This window comes from Histoplasma capsulatum, genomic scaffold (assembly GCF_000149585.1).
Source record: "Histoplasma capsulatum NAm1 scaffold_3 genomic scaffold, whole genome shotgun sequence".
Lineage (NCBI taxonomy): Eukaryota > Fungi > Ascomycota > Eurotiomycetes > Onygenales > Ajellomycetaceae > Histoplasma > Histoplasma mississippiense.
The window spans coordinates 343,263-360,632 of NW_001813980.1; the positions used below are offsets into that span (position 1 = coordinate 343,263).

The following is a 17,370-nucleotide window of genomic DNA, read 5'->3' on the forward strand; positions in this document are numbered from 1 at the left end:
GCATCCTACTTAGATGAGGCTGCCAGTTCGGCCATCTATTCTTCAACGTTGTCTTTCGCTCCGCAGTGCTTGCCAGAATGATTCTGTCTCCCAATCCGCACGATGAGGGAATGAACTCTTTTCCACGCCCAATAGGGGGAGGGGGGGGGGGAGGAAATCTTTGCGATTGCTGCTGAAATGTATGTATACTGTCATATAACAATAAATAAAATGATCAGAATCGGGATGGGAAGGGGGAAAAAATGGTACCCAGGATTCATTTTCGGTTGAATAAGAGATAAATAATAGCCATGAATCACCTCCTGCGTTAGACAGTTGCAACTAAGATGTGTGAACCTTGGACATTATCCATCCATGGGGTTTCATCTAGAATTGCAATTGCGACGGGTTTGACGCCTATAGGATCCCCACACACACCACACGGGCAAGCCGCACTCGCAACAAGGACACCAGATGAAGGAGAAGACAAGGGCGGCCATGTTTTGTTTGCCCTTCCCGAGACCAGGGTCACTTCGTGAGCGAGCAAACTGGAGGCGCATGGCTGGCTGGGGGTTGAAAAGGGGGGGGGAGGGGGGGGTGTTTGGGGCAAGGTTATCGATAAGAACAAACTTTCCCTCCCCTTTCGATAGACAACGGCGGCGGATATTCCACGAGACAAACAAAGGAGATGTCCTCGTTGCTGTCTCTGGCTGTCTGGATTAATTGTTTATGTTGACGGGCAGTCCATCCATCAGTTCTAGCTTTGTAGATGGTCCGTCCCGCATGGGATCATCGCTATCGGCTGGGCTGGGCTGGGATTGATGGCGCCCGTTATTATTTTTATTTTTATTTTTGCTCGCGTCTCCTGACTTGACAGGGGGTTGGCGCAGGAGGATGCTCCCATATCCACAACAACAAACAGCTCCATGGCGATGATATCGCTGATCGATATTAATATCTCCTCGCTGGTCTTGCTGCCGTCATCAGCTCCGAGACAGCCAGAAATACAACGAATTTTCAAGTTAGCCAAAGCCTGGCAGGATGTCAGTCAGTCAGTAATATTGCAGCGTACATAATATAGCAACCATCATCACCATCATCATCACCGTCATCGTAATAAATAATAGCACATCAGATAAATAGATAAAGGGGGGGGGGGGGGGCATCCGCGTTGACGACGTGATTGATTTGGCCTTGTTTTTTGTTTTTTTTGTTCGACTTCGACCTGCCCCCCGCCCTCCCCTCCCTTCTTCCCGGTTTATTTATCGATTTCGTTTGTATCAGCCATTTTGTTTATGTAGTCGCTGCCGTCCTGCGTGTCTGTCGCCGCCGCCGTGGGCTATGTTGTTTACCTCTTCGCTGCGTGATTTCGAGGCTGACGGCTGCATTTTGCAAGTATTCCCCCAGGGCGTGTTTCAAAGAACAAAGAAATAAAAAACTTAGAGAAGAGAGAAGAGCAGCAGCCGAGACGAAACGAAGCAGAAGGCAAGCAAGCGTCCAGAGGGCGGGACTGTTCGAGTTGTTTATATGTCTACGGATAGTTAGCTACTCGTAGTCGTCGTCCTGCTTGTGGTTCTTTTTTTCCCAACTCGTCTTGCCGCCTCACTCTTCTTGTCTCTCGCTCTGCGGGCTGGTCTGCTCGCCCTCGCCTCACCCACTCTTCCTTGCGATCTGTCCATCCTGTTAGGCACGGACACCTGTCTGCTGTCTGCTGTCTGCTGGCTGCCTCTCTGCTGGCTGCCTCTCTGCTGGCTGCCCCTCTGCTGGCTGCCTCGCACGCCTAGTTAGTCCCTCCGAACCCCGGCATCATGGTCTCGTTCCAATGCGAGGTGAGTTGGCTTTTTCTCGTCGGCTTCTTCCTTTCTTTCTTTTTGCGTTTTACTGCTTACTCTCGGGTTCCAATTCTAAATTCTACCTCTGGTTTGGTGGTTTGTTCATCTTATTCCCAAGCTCGGGGTGGAGTTGGGATGATGCCCAATTTATGCCTGCCGATGCCTGAACCACGGACTGTTGTTGACTTTTTTTCCCTCTCTCTCTCTCTCTCTCTCTCTCTCTCTATATAGGCGTGCGGCGATGTCTTCACAAAGAAGAAGACCGATTCCCACCGTAATCAGTGTCGCGGCGCCCGTTTCTCCTGTCTAGATTGCTCGGTCGAATTCCCTGGAACCTCCTATAGAGCCCATACGGTACGGTTATTCTTTTCTCTCTTCTATCATATTTCTTTGCCCCGGAAGGGTCTATTTTCCCATGTTATTTTACTGTCACAATATCCTCCTGCTCCCAACACCCTGCCTGAATCCTGCCATGAGTACCCGTATCAACCTCATCAATCATACGCGTCTGGCACTTGATTCTGTTGTTATTGGGGCGGTTGTCGTGTTTGTGTGCGCGTGTGTGTGCGTGCTGCCCTGCATTGTGATGGTGTGCGCGCCAGCCAACCCAGCGGCGATGCGACGGATCGATGATTCGCCTAGCTGATAGGCAGGAATATCTCGCCATGTTCCCCCTATTCTCTCACACTTGCGTTGATTTGGCAGATGGCTTCTCTGGTTGCAAGGGTTGCGGATGGCACCTGTCCATGCCATTGGGCGGCCATCGGCGAAAACCATCATATCGTGTCTTCCCATTCGTACAGTTACACCCTAACTCTCCCTCAATGCACTTGTGATCACGACCACCATGGGAATTACATGATCCAACTAACATGTTCCGTTTTGGCTTTGTGTTGTTATAGTCATGCATATCAGAAGCCCAAAAGTACCAGGGTGCCCTCTACAAGGAGAAGCCAAACAAGCCCAAGAAATCCAAGTCCGTGACAATAGCCGAACCCCCGACTTCCTCCAAACCTACTAGGCCCCCTGACCCTTGGGTTGAAGATACTTCAGATGTTGACGATACCAGATCTGCCTCCCATAATTATTCTGCCCCTCCGTCCGCTCCAAGCCCCCCCCAGACCACGCCTCAACAGGAACCCGGAAACGCTTCAACCCTTACCACTACGACCCAGCCTAATGCTCGTGTGAATGTGTTTGATTTTCTTGATACAACAGCAACCCCCAATGCATCGAAAGTTTCCCTGGGGGGATCCAATGCGCCAATGGTTATGCTGAAAAATGCACCCCCGCTTTTCAATGCGCCTAAGGAGCTTGCAAAACTTGACAATGGGAGGGACGATGAGGTAATTTACGATGTGGCATTTGAGGAAAACGGCTTCTCCTATGGCGCGGACACCCTAGAGGCACCACTATACCAAAACGGAGGTGCAAATGGATCTACGGCTTCTTTCAACAGTTTCATGACCCCAGCTCCAAAGCGGAATAAGGACCGGACGTCCCGCCGGGATCGGGATCGGGATCGGGATCGAGACTGGGACCGCGCCACTTCCCCGGACCAGTTCCACACTCCTCATAACAATCTGACTAGCACAGGTGACAAGAAGCGGAAGCGTGGCCACGTTGAAGACATTGATGCCCAGATGGCCAACTCGACCTCACATGGCGGTGGCGACGTCCCAATGATCGACGCCCCGCCTTCAAGTTCCATTGCTAACCCATCTACCCCAGCACTGAGCCACTCAGGGCTCACCGGTGGCCTTAATCGCATGATGAGAGACATTTCCCCACCTACTCCAGACGCGGCCTATTGCAGCGCCGACGAAGGAGGAGATGATGGGCGCTACCAATTCCAAGACCCAGCATCGCCTATCAAACGCACCCGCAGGGCAGATAGCGACTCTAACCATAACGGCAGCGGCAATAACAATAACAATAACAGCAACGATAAGAACAGCAATGACTCCGTGAACGAGAACGACACCGCGCTCGCGCTCGCGATCAAGGATCGCGCAGACCACATCATGTCCCTACTCGCCCGCAACGGCAACGTCTTTCCCAAACCCAAACCCAAACAGTACAGCTCCTACTCTCTCTCCATTGAGGCGGGTAAGGATGGCAAGCGCCATAGCCTCGCTGAAGCCGTCATCCCCCCCGCCGTGGCTGCTGCGGAGGCGCGGCTGGAGAAGAAGAGACAGCGTGCTGTGCTGGCGCAGCCGGAGCGACGGGTGGGGACGAAGAAGAGGGTGGTGGGCGATGCGGGTGGTAAGGGTTCCAGCGCTGGTGCTGGTGCGGCTACGCGTACGCGCACACGCGCGGGTTCTGGCGCTGGCGCTGGTTCCGGTCGTAGTGGGAAGGATAATAATACCGCCGCCTCACGCCGGCTGAAGGCCATCGAGTATCATCCGGACGACGCGGGTGGGAACGTCGCGGAGAATCATGTTAACCATGATAATCAACTCGTCGTTTACGGTGGTGGGAGTAGTAACGGGGCCAGTGACTGTTATAAACGGAGTGAGGAGGACGAGCTCATGGTTCGCGAGCGGGCGGGTATGTTTTTATCACTTGTGACGAAGGGGCCGGAGTCTGGAAGGGGTTTGTCGGTTCATAAGGCGCTGAAGCGGTTTCATCGGGAGGACGGGCTGGGGGGGATTTTGGAGGGGGGCCGTGATCGGGAAAGGGAGAGGGAGAGGGAAAGAGAAAGAGAAAGGGATGGGGGCCGGGAGAGGGGGACGGAGAAGGGGAGAGGGCGCGGACGGAATAAGGAGGGGAGGGAGAGTAGAGAGCGCGAAAGGGAGCGGGGGAGGGAACGGAGGATCGAGATGGAAAGGGAGCTGTGGCGGGTATTGAGACTGAAGAGGAATGACCGGGGGGAGATTGTTGTGTTTGTCTAGCTGTGTGGAAGGGTGTGTGGTGTGTGGTGTGGATATGTGTATGGATGTGAGGACTTTCTGGATGTGATAGATGCCATTGTGCTTTTTCTTTTCGTTTCTCTTTTTGTTTTCCTCCTTTTCTTTTGGTCTATTGTGTTGGATTTATGCATCTGTCTCTCATCTCATCTCATCTCATCTCATCTCGTCTCAGCATCATCATCTCATTTTCTATCTCCGCATTCTGTTTTCAAGTCTCACGATTCCCCCTTCAGTTTGCGCACATTTTTACACATCTTTTTGCTTCTAATAATCTATTTATTTATTTACTTATTGTGCAATGTTTTCCTTTTTTCTTTTTCATTTCAGTTTCGGGACTTCAAATACGTTGCTGGCTCTCAGACGACCAGATTTAGGAACCAGATTCAGGAGCTAATGAAAAGGGGTGTTTTGTTATGTAGAACTGTTGATCAAGAGGCCAAATGTTCATGTATACTATGTATTCCACAAGTAGTTTTTTCGCTTATATATATATATATATATATATATACATATATACTGCGTATATATACATGTGTAAGCGTATCGCATTATCGTCTGGCACGATGCGCAAACTCGATATGTATTAGCACAGAGGTGCTAACAGGGGATGGATTGATAAGACGATCTAGGAGAGACACTTTCTCCTACCTGCTCAATCAAATCCGCTCCCTGTTTCCAACATTCATTGTGTCAACACTCATCACCGGTCAGTCCTGGTTCACACTTCCATTCGCACCCTCAATTTACAATCCCAATTTTCATTCGATCCCGCATCCTCAACCTCCAACGGCACCATTCTCGGATACACCGAGTTGGCCCTTCTCCTCCTTCTCAACCTCCTCTTCCCAATCGTCAACAACATCCTCCGCAAACCCTGCAGGAAACGGCTTCCAACCACCCTCACTCCTACTTTCACTTCCAGAACCAGCCGCACCTGCTTTCCCCTTCACCTTCCCTCCAAGCCCAACCCCACTCCTCAACACCAAAGTCCGCCCCTTGTCGCCACCACCAACCTCTCCAAACACAAACGCAGCCTCTGGCGGCGCTGCCGTCGGCCGTTTCCTCGACGCAACTTGCGCCCAACCATTGCCTGAGCCCGCGCCAACCGCGGCAGAATCCCCATCCCCACCACTGTCAAGGACCCCCCGACTCCTTTCTGCAGCCGCAGCCGCAGCCGCCTTCCTTGCCTCTCTAGAACGCGTCCTTTCCCTTTCGCGCATCTTCACGCATTCGCCAACACTCAGCCCGCCAATCCCGATCCCAACCTGCGCCACTGTCCCGCCTGCCACCTCAGCGCCAAGGCCGCGCGGCGGCACCCAGTGCGCGCCCTTGAAGACAGCGACATGCCGGTGTGGTTCTGGGTCGTAGGATTCGGATATGAACCCCCAGTCTGCGGCTAGAGAATGGATGAAGGCGCGGAGTTGTGAGCGGGCGGGCGGGAAGCGGGCACTGCGCTTTGTTTGGCTTGTGGCGAGGGTGTAGAAGGTTGTTTCGTAGGTTTGTAGGGTGGAGAGCGTGGAGGTTGTGGAGAGCGTGAGGTACAGGTCGAGGGTTTCAGGGGAGTAGGGGAGGGTGGCTGTCGCCAAGGAGTCTCCGTCAGTTGTTGCCGAGGTTGTGAATGGGTCGATGGAGATGTTTAAGGCGGACGCGAGGGAACGGTTGCGTTGGAGACGCGCGCATTCGTCGTCGCATTTTAAGGCACTGGGGGCTTGACTTTGGGTTTGTTGGAGACGGTTTCTGTTGTCTCGGTAAGCGTTGCAGCGCTTTTCTTGTTTTAAACGGCCGCAGGGGCATGTTATTGTGATGAGGGATTGGCACGGGGTTTTCTCCTGGCAGGGAAATGGAGCATGGCAGGGATCAGAACACGGGTGCGAGCAGAGTTTCTTGATCTTTCCACAAGGCTGCTGGCACGGTTGGGCCAAGTCTTCGCACTCTCCCGGCCGATGGCAGAGGTTTTTGCATGTGTGGGAGCCGCATTTGAGCTCCTTGTTGCATACAAGGCCGCATCGCGGATCTGCCAGCCAACAGGGTTGATTCTTCAACGTCTTTGTTGCACACAGGCAGCGCTTTTCCGTTAGAAACGGGCATTTGGGACAGCTTTCGTCATCAGTGTGACAATTGTGCGATGTCTGTGGATGTCCACATGATTTCGGCCTCGCGCAATCGTAATGGCAGAGTGGTGGCTGTGTACCGCATGGCAACGGCGGGTAAAGCACTGATCGGCCACAGTTGCAGGGTATTTCCTCGAATATAGCTTCTCGACACGTACCACAGCTTCCCTTATGGCAGAGTTCCTGGCACATATGTTTTGAACATTTGAGCAACCTCCCACACACTCGTGTGCAGATATGCTCCGCTTCGATATCATGGTCATTAGGGCGATTGGCAACATTGAGGGACTTTAGCTTTCGCTTCGTCGCTTGTCGTTCAATTGCCTTGCGCTCACCGGGGCAGCAATGCTCACCGCAAGTGTGCCTCCCACAGTTCATCGTGGCTTTACACACCCGGAAACAATGAGGTGGTTCACTTGCCCCTTGATTGCATATTGATTGGAACACACCCTTTCCACATCTGCAGGTTATGGATACCTTCAAGAAACAAGGCGGGCAGGGACCAGCGTGGCAGAGAATGGGGCATTCATGCTGGCATGGAAGAAGCCTCCCACATGGTTCTTTGCAGTTTGGGATTGGATCTTGACACGATGTTCGAGCCACGTAACCTGGAATATCTGATAAAGGTGTTTTCCCACAAGAACAATGGGTTATAACATCGGGAGAACTAGGACAATGTGGCACAGCCGCATCCTGTGGATGGCACCGTTTCCGGCATGTATGTATTCCACAGTCGTAGGCGCGATCGCATATTTCTCTGCAATCGAAACAGCCTACCCATTCCTCTACTGTTTCTTCGGACGTGCCCTTGCCATGGGTAAGACAACTGTGCTTTTCCTCCTCCCGATTACTACACATCATTTTCGTCTGAGACTTTCCACAGTAACATTTTGCCTCAATTGTCTCCTCACAGGCGCCGCAAAGACCTTCATGACAAGGACGAGCACACTTATGTTCGAGACAGGGCAATAGCTCGCCGCATGGCTCCCGGCAACTCCACCCATTCTCGTAGTCGGTGTCAACACATCTCTTTGTCGACTCATGGCATCCACAAAAACAAAACTGCGTTGGGCCCATGGCCGTGCAGGGCGGACAAGGGCCTGCATGACATACAGAATCGCAGGGATGGGGGCACCCTTTCCTGGCCTTGGAGCAGGTTTGCCCGCAGGAATGGGGCGGCAATCCAGGCAAGGGTCGCGGATCCGTCTCCTTCTCACACCAACAGCTATACGTCGATGGCAAAATGTCGTGGGGTAAGTTGCATCCCGGACAGCGCCATTGTCGCGGGTGGCCATGGCCATCCTGGCCTTGCTGTTGTCTTGGCCTTGCCATTACCGAACCCTCGTTATTCGACCATTTCTTTATGCAGCTGAGATGGAAAACAGTCCAGCATAACGAGCAGGACCACACTTTCGTCTTCCGACCAAGTTCGCTTGTGCATATGGGGCATTCGTAGACACCGTTGGTGATATCCTCATGTGTGCGAGTGGCAATGTCGATCGCTGTAGATTTCGCTTTTGGAGGCTTTGGTTGTCTCGTTCTTTCCCGGTTCCGCGTAGGGGTATGAGTCGACGTCGTTGTAGGTGTAGGTGTAGTTGTAGCTACGTGAACTCCAGGTATAAATTCTGGAGCATTAGGTCGTAGTGTGGCCTGCTCCCCTTGCACGAGTGATCTATCACTTCCACCATCGTCAGCTGTCTGTGGTTCTTCCCGTGTCAACCGTCCGCCGAATAATCTTCCCATTCCGGCAACGGTCCTCGTTGTGTTGGACGCGTCACTTCGCAGTCTCCCTCTTCCTCTCCCGGATATTGCGCCTGTTCTTGCTCCCGGTCCCCCGCGACCCGGGTCACCACCCCGTCTCCCGCTTCCGTAAAACAATGTCCGATTGCGAGATGTATTCACATTTCCGCCGCTCCCACTGTTTCCTCCTCTGCCTCGACGTCCTGTTCGCCTGGAACCGGTATCATTTGGACTTATCCTCTCATCATGAGCGGGAGCTTGATCTAGAGATGGAGTCTGCGCAGTTGAAGACTGTGATTGAAGTGTAGTGGCTGTCATCGCTGGTAGCTGGCCGGCGCGTACAGGCGCGGGGTAGTTGCCCTCCTCGAGAGGATTCACCACTTCCGTCCGGGTTCAGGTACAGCAGAAGGAATTGAGAAAGATAAAAAAAAAATATCAACGGGAATTTAGCTTCAGTTGTTTGTCGAATGAAAGCCAGAAGGGAAAATCGAGTTTATTCTTGTCTAGAGTAGTCCTCAGTTATATAGTTGACAGAAAAGAGTGGGAGAAATAAAATGAAAAGGAGTCTTTTAAGTAAACAAAAAAAAAAAAAAGCAAGCCTTAGGAACTTGATAAAACAAACGCTAGGAATTACAGAAGTTGAGTGTAGCAAGTGTCTTTTGAATCACTTCAAGCTGCAGCTCAGTATCTTGTCGAAAAAGTATGAGTTTGTAGAGATGGGGCAAAACTGGATTAGTAATCCCTGGCCATGACGTCGGGGAGGGAGCTGAGTCATCTAGTTTGGCTGTTTCATGAAACGCTTCAATCTTGTATAAGACCAATATCCAAAGAATTACCCTAACCACAAATCATCTTACATGAATTTGTGCGGCTACAAATTTATTTCATTGATCTTGCACTTGCCAAAAGCCCCCTCAAGCCTGCTACTGGTTTTATCTTCTGCCATCAAAAGCTTCTCCAAGCCCAGACACCATGACTAGCAGATATACAGTGTACATCACTCCACCAGTCACTGCAATAGTGCTATAATATAGTTTGGTTTGTTGTTCTTATTTGACTGTTCAAGTTTTCAGCAAATGCCTAGTCACAACATAACACACCGCCAAATAAGTATATAGACAACAGATATCACATTTGTGCTTTTCGCAGCAGGCTCTTCTGGTAGCCAATTGAGTATGGATAGGTCCTGTTACCGACAAGAATATATTTGCTACACCGCACGAAACCAGGATTTCTCTTTTCTTGTGACTGGGCTATGTGAAAGAGCTTTCTGGGGAGGAACACCTAATGAAATGATTTTCAGTGATTCTGTTGCTTGAATTGTATTTCGATTTGCCAGACTCATCTCTTCTTCACTTTCAATTGTGCCAAGGTAGCGGAGGCATATATGTGCTGCTGTGTGCTAGTCTGCAACATGCAGCCTAGAGCCTGTGATGACACCCACTTCAACAATAATAGTTTTTTCTTTCCTTTCCGATATCATGGAAGATTCTGGAGGGAGAAGTAGCACTTTTCGAAACCTCTACTCAGGACACCATAACTCGCCCCATGTGGGCCTTTTTTTCGTTTGGACCCAACTCAGGACTACAGAGGTACTTTCTCGAATCCTGCATCAGTTGAACGTCCATCCAGTGCATGGTAAAGTCAATTTCGGCCAGGAAACCTTCGGTGCGGTTTAAAGCCACTTCATTGGACTCCGTACCGTACAGTTGAGGCTATATATACCAAACCAAACAGAAGGCTAACTATGTTAAGGTTGACGTTTCTAATGGATGAACTAACTGGTTGATACTATCCAAAATATGGCACTCGACGCCATCGCTGATATGACATTCACCCAAGGGCCTTATCATTGTAAGAGGACGATGTTTTCACGGAGAATTACAGTAATACAATGTCATTTGGAAAGTGTCTACAATCATTTTCAAGGAATTGAATACAGATGAATGGACTAGACACGACGGATGGTAAATCCTCAGTTGCTGCACGATTATAATATTCCCCAGTTTTCATGTAACCATTGAATCATAGAAATCAATTGCTGCTCGAAGCTGATCCTTTGGAGCAGGTTACCATCTTTGACTCATTGGGCCTTCAGGAGGTCTATCCCGGTTTTCGTCTATCCCGGTTTTCTTGTTTGGTGCCCTAAAATTATAGTGTGGAACTAACCAAAATACTGGGTCCGCTCATGCACAGAGTCCCGTTTTGACTATCTACTTTTCCATACAGAATTCCTCCTTTTGTTATAGACATGTGGATGTTACATATACGCTTGATATGGTATGTATATTTCCAACTTCTGCGCTTCAAAATGATATCTCTATATCATTATCAAACACAATCTGATCCCCAATATCTCCAGTTGGTTAGCATGTCACCTGTGTGATTAGCTAGTGTGCCATTAACCAAAACACGGCACTTAGGGCGGGAATCGGCAGTCAAAACATGGTTCATCCAAATGTGAAAATGCCCACAACTTCGAACTAAGACCAATCACTCCACATTTTAGGCTGAATCAAATGCGATTTGTAACTAATCTAATCTGTAGTTGCTACCTAGGTAAATAGGTGCGATCACGTGGTATTAAAGAGACCTCGGGAGCATTAGGGATGCCAACACCATGAACTCATCTCGTCCAGTTCTCCAGCACCCGGCGAACACAGCGTTCATTAAACCAGCATAAGATAACCCACCACGAAAATACTAGTAGTACAATTTCTCGAGCAGAAAGGATGGGGACAACGGCCCGTTGATGTCTCTGGGGGAGGATTGAGCCAGATTTAAGGAGGATCTAGGCAGGATGTTCAACCATTCCCTTGTCGTCGTCGTCTCGGCGGCATCGATGATGCTGCTCATTGCGGTTTCTCTCCACTCGTCCCTTACGACATTCTGGGGGAGATTGGACGTGCAGCTGAGCAGCGATGCTTCTCCTCCTGGAAATGGCCGTCATGGTCAGTTGGGTGCTGTTGCGTCTGAGAATCGAAACTGTAGCCAGATGGGGGCGGAGATGATGAAGATGGGTGGAACCGCGGCGGATGCTGTGAGTATTTTGGTTTTTTATCTTTCGCTTTCCTCTCCTATTGTGCATTTCTGTGGTGTAATTTACCCTGTTGTCCTTGTCGTCACATCATTTCGTATCATAGATATGATATGTTACCCTTTGCAGCACTGTTGGCGGGTTCCGTAGTGAGGCTGCCTGGCTTCCTGCTTTGATATGCTCAGGACATGAACTCATTCGATCTACCACAGATGGTTGCAACTGTATTCTGCATTGGCGTGATTGGTAGGTTTTTTTTTTTTTTTTTTTTTTTTTTTTTTTTAATTTTCTTTTCTTTTCTTTCCCTTTTAACTGTTCATTTGAAAACACCCAACCCGGGCTCCTTGGCGTGTAGAAATGGGCTCCTGCTAAGCGCGTCATTTGTTATTCCAGCAATGTATCATAGCGGTATCTCTGGTGGTGGATTCGCAATTGTACGAACGCCAGGAGGCGAGTACGAGGTCGTCGATTTCAGAGAAATGGCTCCTGCAGCAGCGCATAAGGATATGTATAAGGGTAACGTGGAAGGGGCGGTTTTAGGGGGTTTGGCTAGGTAAATACTAATCTGCTTTCTATACCCTCTCGAGATTTAAATTGTTACTAACTAACCACACACGGCGGCAGCGCTGTCCCTGGTGAGATTAGAGGGCTGCAATACCTGCATGAGAAATATGGTACTTTGCCCTGGTCAACAGTTATGAAACCGGCCATTCGTCTTGCACGGGAAGGGTGGCCCGTCAATGTGGACCTGGTCAATTACATGGAGACCGCAACAGCAGGAAAAGAGGATTTTTTATCCAAAGATCCTTCGTGGGCGGTTGACTTTGCCCCCAATGGAACGCGGTTGGGCCTGGGGGATACTATCACTCGTACAAGATATTCTCAAACACTCGAGACAATCGCCAATTACGGGCCCGATGCTTTTTATTCTGGGCCGCTTGCGGATTCCATGATCCGAGCCCTCCAGGCACATAATGGGACTATGACTCTAGACGATTTGAAGAACTATAGCGTTGTGATTCGAAACGCTTCACATATCAATTATCGGGGTTACACTGTGACCAGCACGAGGGCCCCGTCCAGTGGTGTCGTTGCATTGAGTATCTTGAACATTGTCGGTCAATATGATGATTTCTTTGTCAAGGGAAATGTGAACCTGAGCACCCATCATCTTGTCGAGGCAATGAGATTTGCCTATGGACAGGTAGACCCCCACCTCTTCTCTTAGTTTTGCGTGACAGAGTTCATATTTCTGAATGCTGACCTATGTTTCTTCCGGTCCTTCTTCTCTTCCCCGTAGCGGACGCATCTGGCTGACCCATCCTATTCGGAGGGAATGGATGAATATGAAGATCATATGCTAAATAGTTCCATGGCTGCTATTATCCGAAACAAAATCTCTGATTCGCATACTCTCAATGTCTCTGATTATAACCCCAATGGATTTGAAAGCCTAGAAACGTTTGTGCCAGCCCCAAACCCCTAACTCCCCAACTCAAATCTGTGAAACTTCGGTGGAGACGATGGACAAAACAAACAATTAGACCCATTGTGCATTCAGCGCTTCAAATATCGAAAAGCTGACATCCACACTCACTCACGCACAGTCCGGGAACTTCTCACGTCGTCGCCGCCGACTCCAGAGGCCTCACCATCAGCCTCACCACAACCATAAACCTCCTCTTCGGAAGCAAAGTCATGGTTCCCGAAACCGGCATTATCATGAACAACGACATGGATGACTTTTCCATCCCCAACACCAACAACTCATTCGGCTACATCCCCTCACCTGCCAACTTCATCGAACCGGGCAAGCGCATGCTCTCTTCCATATGCCCGGTGATCGTCACCCATCCCAACGGCACGGTCTATTTCATCACGGGTGCCGCGGGTGGGTCGCGTATCATTACTGGCACCGTGCAGAGTGTCATCAATCTCCTTGACAGGAATATGACCACCTATGACGCGCTTAAGGAACCCCGTGTCCATGACCAACTTAGCCCGAATGTGTCAGAGTTTGAGTATTCGTTTGATAACAGCACGGTGGCGTTTATGATCAGTAGGAATCATTCGGTCAAATGGGTTCTTCCGGGGGCCAGCAAGGTGCAAGCTATCCGGCTGATGGCGGATGGCATGTATGAAGCGGTTGGGGAGCCTAGACAGGTTGATTCGGGAGGAGCTGTTGCGTGAGTGCGATGTGCGTTAGGTGTATTGGTTTTTTTTTTTTTTTTTTTGCTTGTTATTTCGTTTTACTTGATTTTTGTTTTAATTTTTGCGATCTCTCCGAATAATCTTTTTAGACGGTCATAGAGCCATGGTATGCACCCTTGTATATAAGTTATCGAGGCGAGCCAAGTGTACATTAGGCTAACGAAATGTGCTGTACATAAATAAACCCCTTTTATCGTTCGATATGTTGGTTACTCCTTTCCCTTATCAAATGGGTGTGTCGTAAAGGAGCCCCACTCTACCCGCCAGAAAATTCAGCGTAGCAAGGATACATCGGCATAGTCAGTGCTTGGCAGATCGGGAAGGGGGAAAAGATGTTTACCCATCCTTCATCACAATTCTACTGCTCTTGGGGAGCAGCAAGAGGGAACAGGTTCTTGTCCTTTTTTGCGCAGAAATTGTTTCCTTATGTGGCAACATTTTCTGCAGTTGTTCCATGCTGCGTTATTCAATGCTGGGGCGCAGAAGTTCTCCCACGTCACGGAGGCAGTTGTTGATCTCGCCAGATCCCAGCGATCTTGTGATGGAAAACACTAATGCGCATTGCAGGTCCATTTACGGAGTATCAATATTATAATATTTTGTCTCTCTGGTATCAGATCTATATGAAACTACGGAGTAACTGGGGACGATGTTGCAGCTGGAACGTCAGCCACTGTGGCACGGTTCGCAGGCCTTTCAGAATTAGGTTTAGAGTTCTCTCACTCTAAAACTTTAGACTTTCCCGCGGCGCTTATGCCTGCAAAGGGAAGGAGGCCCTGGTTTGTGGGAGCGTTAGTTCTACGGGTTCCATGTTTTCTGAGCTTTGGTGCAACGCAGCCGAACAAAACGGAGCACTGGTTGAATCTGGAACTTTATGCTGGCCACGTGATATGGGCCCCAAATCCAGTACCTTTGAGCCAGAAAGTACGTGGTAAGGTTAAATCCGGACAGACAGACAGACAACCTTGGAATCTCTGAGGAACGATATATGGCCAAGCAGCCTAAGAAGTCCCCGTACTTCCCCCAGAAGCGTCGAAATGCCGCCTCTTGTCTCCCATTCCCACCAATATCAGCCCGATCCTTTGGCTTGATCCAAGAGAAGCTCGCTCACGACCCCTTCCGACTGTTGATCGCAACAATCTTCCTTAATCGAACTCGCGGCGAGGTTGCGATACCGGTTCTATACAGCGTTTTTGAGAGATATCCGACGGTTGCGGCCCTAGCAGAAGCGCAGGAAGAGGATGTTGTCGGGATGATCCACTGTCTGGGTTTCCAGAATGCCCGTGCCCGCAAATGTATTGCCCTCGCAAAGCTCTGGGTTGAAGATCCCCCCGTCAAAGGAAAAAGGTACAGGAAGCTCCATTATCCCAACAAAGGCGATGGGCGTGATATCAAACCTGGAGAATGCGTGGGTGATGATGACACCCGAGTCGCCTGGGAGATTGCTCATCTCCCCGGTCTGGGTTCGTATGCCCTTGATAGCTGGAGGATATTTTGTCGTGATGAGCTGAGGGGCCTGGCGAGGGACTGGGAGGGCGCAGAGGCGCCTGATGGATTCGTGCCTGAATGGAAATCAGTGGTTCCCAAGGATAAGGAGCTCCGCGGATTCTTGACCTGGATGTGGCTCAAGGAGGGTTGGGAATGGGAAACGGAGACGGGGCGCAGAAGACGGGCGAGCAAGAAGCTTCGCCGTGCTGCTATGCAGGGAAGCATTGCCATTGAAACAAACGGCAGTTGGATTCTTGAATCTTCGATGGCGGAAACATCAATTTATTTTGAAAAGACTATTCAGGATAAATGATCTCGTCGATAAATTTTTAATTTTTTTTATTTTTAATTTTTGGTATATGAAGAAAAGATATCTATATTTTTGGATTTACCACCAATCAATCTCTGGAAAGATTAGTATTGATATTTTCTCATTCCTTTTCTGGGTCATTTGGCTACCTGTAACTAGAACACAAAGATCAATGTCTCAGCGCTGCCTCAACAACTGTACAGGTAAATTAACCGTGTTGGTGTGGTGATGGAGTGATGTGGTGACCGAATCCGGTAATCAGCACCACTTCATCGATCGATAATCGCGGTTCCAAGAGATCAGCATCTACAACACCCCGAGACACGTTTCTTGCAGGCTCCCGAATGGCCCTGCATCCATTCTTGCTGCAGAATCAAGCCGATTGAACCACTCTTTGGGCCATCTCTCGGTCTTCCGTGCAGTCTTTCGTACAACGCCCACATCGTCTCCGGCTCGTCGTCTGTTGCCTGCGTGTATCGGCCATTCAGGTGTTGAGCAATTCACGCTTTGTTCTGCAGCTTGATTCGCTTCTCTCGAAACGGGAGCAAGAATTTGAAGTCAGCGTCTGGACGTTTCATCGACCCACCAACCAAACGCACCGCCTCCGTCATCCACCACATCCTTGTCCCTCACGTTAAACCAATGGGGTCTGAATAGAAGCCACACGCAACAAGCATATGGGGTTTTGATGTCGAACGGGCCGGTCTCTTACTGGCTGGCATCAGGCTATCAACAATAAGCTGTGGATTACACGCCACAACCGACGAACGAACTTTCGCCGGAGGACTCCCTTGTCGTTCCCGGCGTGCGTCATGCCTGTGAAGGACGAGGACCGGGATCGCCAACGCAGGAGTCGGAGAGAAAAAGACAGGGAACAACGTCGCCCTCGATATCGCTCCCCACCATCGTTATTCGAAGGAGATGCTGTTGAGAAGGAAGGCAGCAGACATTCTGATACGAGAGACGAGAGACGGACTCCGAGGATATTCCATAGGACAAGACCAAGCGAACTCACAACAAGAGAAAGGGATCGAAGGAGAGCTGTCACAGGAGATTGTAGGTTGAACTCGTCAAATCTCTCCATGCCCGCCACCGACTCGAATTCCCGCCCCTCCTCTGCCTTTTTTGTGGAGTCGAAGCCCAATTTGCCATATCCGTCATTTTCCAAAGCGCATAGCAAGGAAGCGGTGGGGTTTCTGGGGAGCAGGGAAAACATCGGGCAACCCAAAGTGGATATCTTGACGCCTGAACCAACTGATCTAACTACGGGAGAAGAAACAAATGGCAAGACAAGAGGAGAAGATATCAATCCTACCGAGCAGGAGAAGGCATCCAGACGGCATAGCGCTCACCGCTCCCCTCCAAGCCCCCCGTTAACGAACCTTGACCAACAGTCTACAAGGAGAGAGAGCACCGCAGGTGGGAGCAAAAAATCGGAGGAGAAACGGAGTGCAACGAAGAGTCAGGATGAAAAGAAGAAACATAGGCCCAACCCCATATCCAAGGAGTCCACCTCAAGCATGCGCCGCAAGTCAGATGAAGGTTCGAAAACGAGCAGCAGAGGGTCAGGACCAAGTACCCCTGGGAAGTTATTGTTTGAATCTCTCCAGTCTCAGCACAACAAGTCTCCAACCAGCGGAAATACATCCAAATCAAGACAACTAGGGAGGAGTGACTCAGCCAAACAGATCATCCCGCCGAAAAGCAAAGCCCTCATCTCCTGACCTATCATCAGTAACACAAGTCGAGA

General features: G+C 49.9%; 5 protein-coding genes across 5 annotated transcripts; 4 read left to right on the top strand and 1 right to left on the bottom strand.

Moving 5' to 3' along the window:
* Positions 1 to 2,476: 2,476 nt before the first annotated feature.
* HCAG_03236 (predicted protein) lies at positions 2,477 to 4,705 on the top strand (the record flags this gene model as incomplete). Its single annotated transcript, XM_001541089.1, has 2 exons — positions 2,477 to 2,608; positions 2,714 to 4,705. 2 exons carry the CDS (start codon positions 2,477 to 2,479, stop codon positions 4,703 to 4,705), a joined length of 2,124 nt encoding a protein of 707 aa, XP_001541139.1.
* A 794-nt stretch (positions 4,706 to 5,499) lies between these two features.
* Positions 5,500 to 8,892, bottom strand: HCAG_03237 (predicted protein; the record flags this gene model as incomplete). Its single annotated transcript, XM_001541090.1, has 2 exons — positions 5,500 to 7,818; positions 7,948 to 8,892. 2 exons carry the CDS (start codon positions 8,890 to 8,892, stop codon positions 5,500 to 5,502), a joined length of 3,264 nt encoding a protein of 1,087 aa, XP_001541140.1.
* A 2,482-nt stretch (positions 8,893 to 11,374) lies between these two features.
* HCAG_03238 (conserved hypothetical protein) lies at positions 11,375 to 13,801 on the top strand (the record flags this gene model as incomplete). Its single annotated transcript, XM_001541091.1, has 6 exons — positions 11,375 to 11,614; positions 11,824 to 11,857; positions 12,005 to 12,164; positions 12,236 to 12,815; positions 12,912 to 13,072; positions 13,219 to 13,801. The coding sequence occupies 6 exons, from the start codon at positions 11,375 to 11,377 to the stop codon at positions 13,799 to 13,801; spliced, it is 1,758 nt and encodes a 585-aa protein (XP_001541141.1).
* A 774-nt stretch (positions 13,802 to 14,575) lies between these two features.
* HCAG_03239 (conserved hypothetical protein) lies at positions 14,576 to 15,623 on the top strand (the record flags this gene model as incomplete). Its single annotated transcript, XM_001541092.1, has 2 exons — positions 14,576 to 14,613; positions 14,774 to 15,623. 2 exons carry the CDS (start codon positions 14,576 to 14,578, stop codon positions 15,621 to 15,623), a joined length of 888 nt encoding a protein of 295 aa, XP_001541142.1.
* An 809-nt stretch (positions 15,624 to 16,432) lies between these two features.
* Positions 16,433 to 17,344, top strand: HCAG_03240 (predicted protein; the record flags this gene model as incomplete). Its single annotated transcript, XM_001541093.1, has 1 exon — positions 16,433 to 17,344. The coding sequence occupies one exon, from the start codon at positions 16,433 to 16,435 to the stop codon at positions 17,342 to 17,344; it is 912 nt and encodes a 303-aa protein (XP_001541143.1).
* Between the last annotated feature and the right edge of the window lie 26 nt (positions 17,345 to 17,370).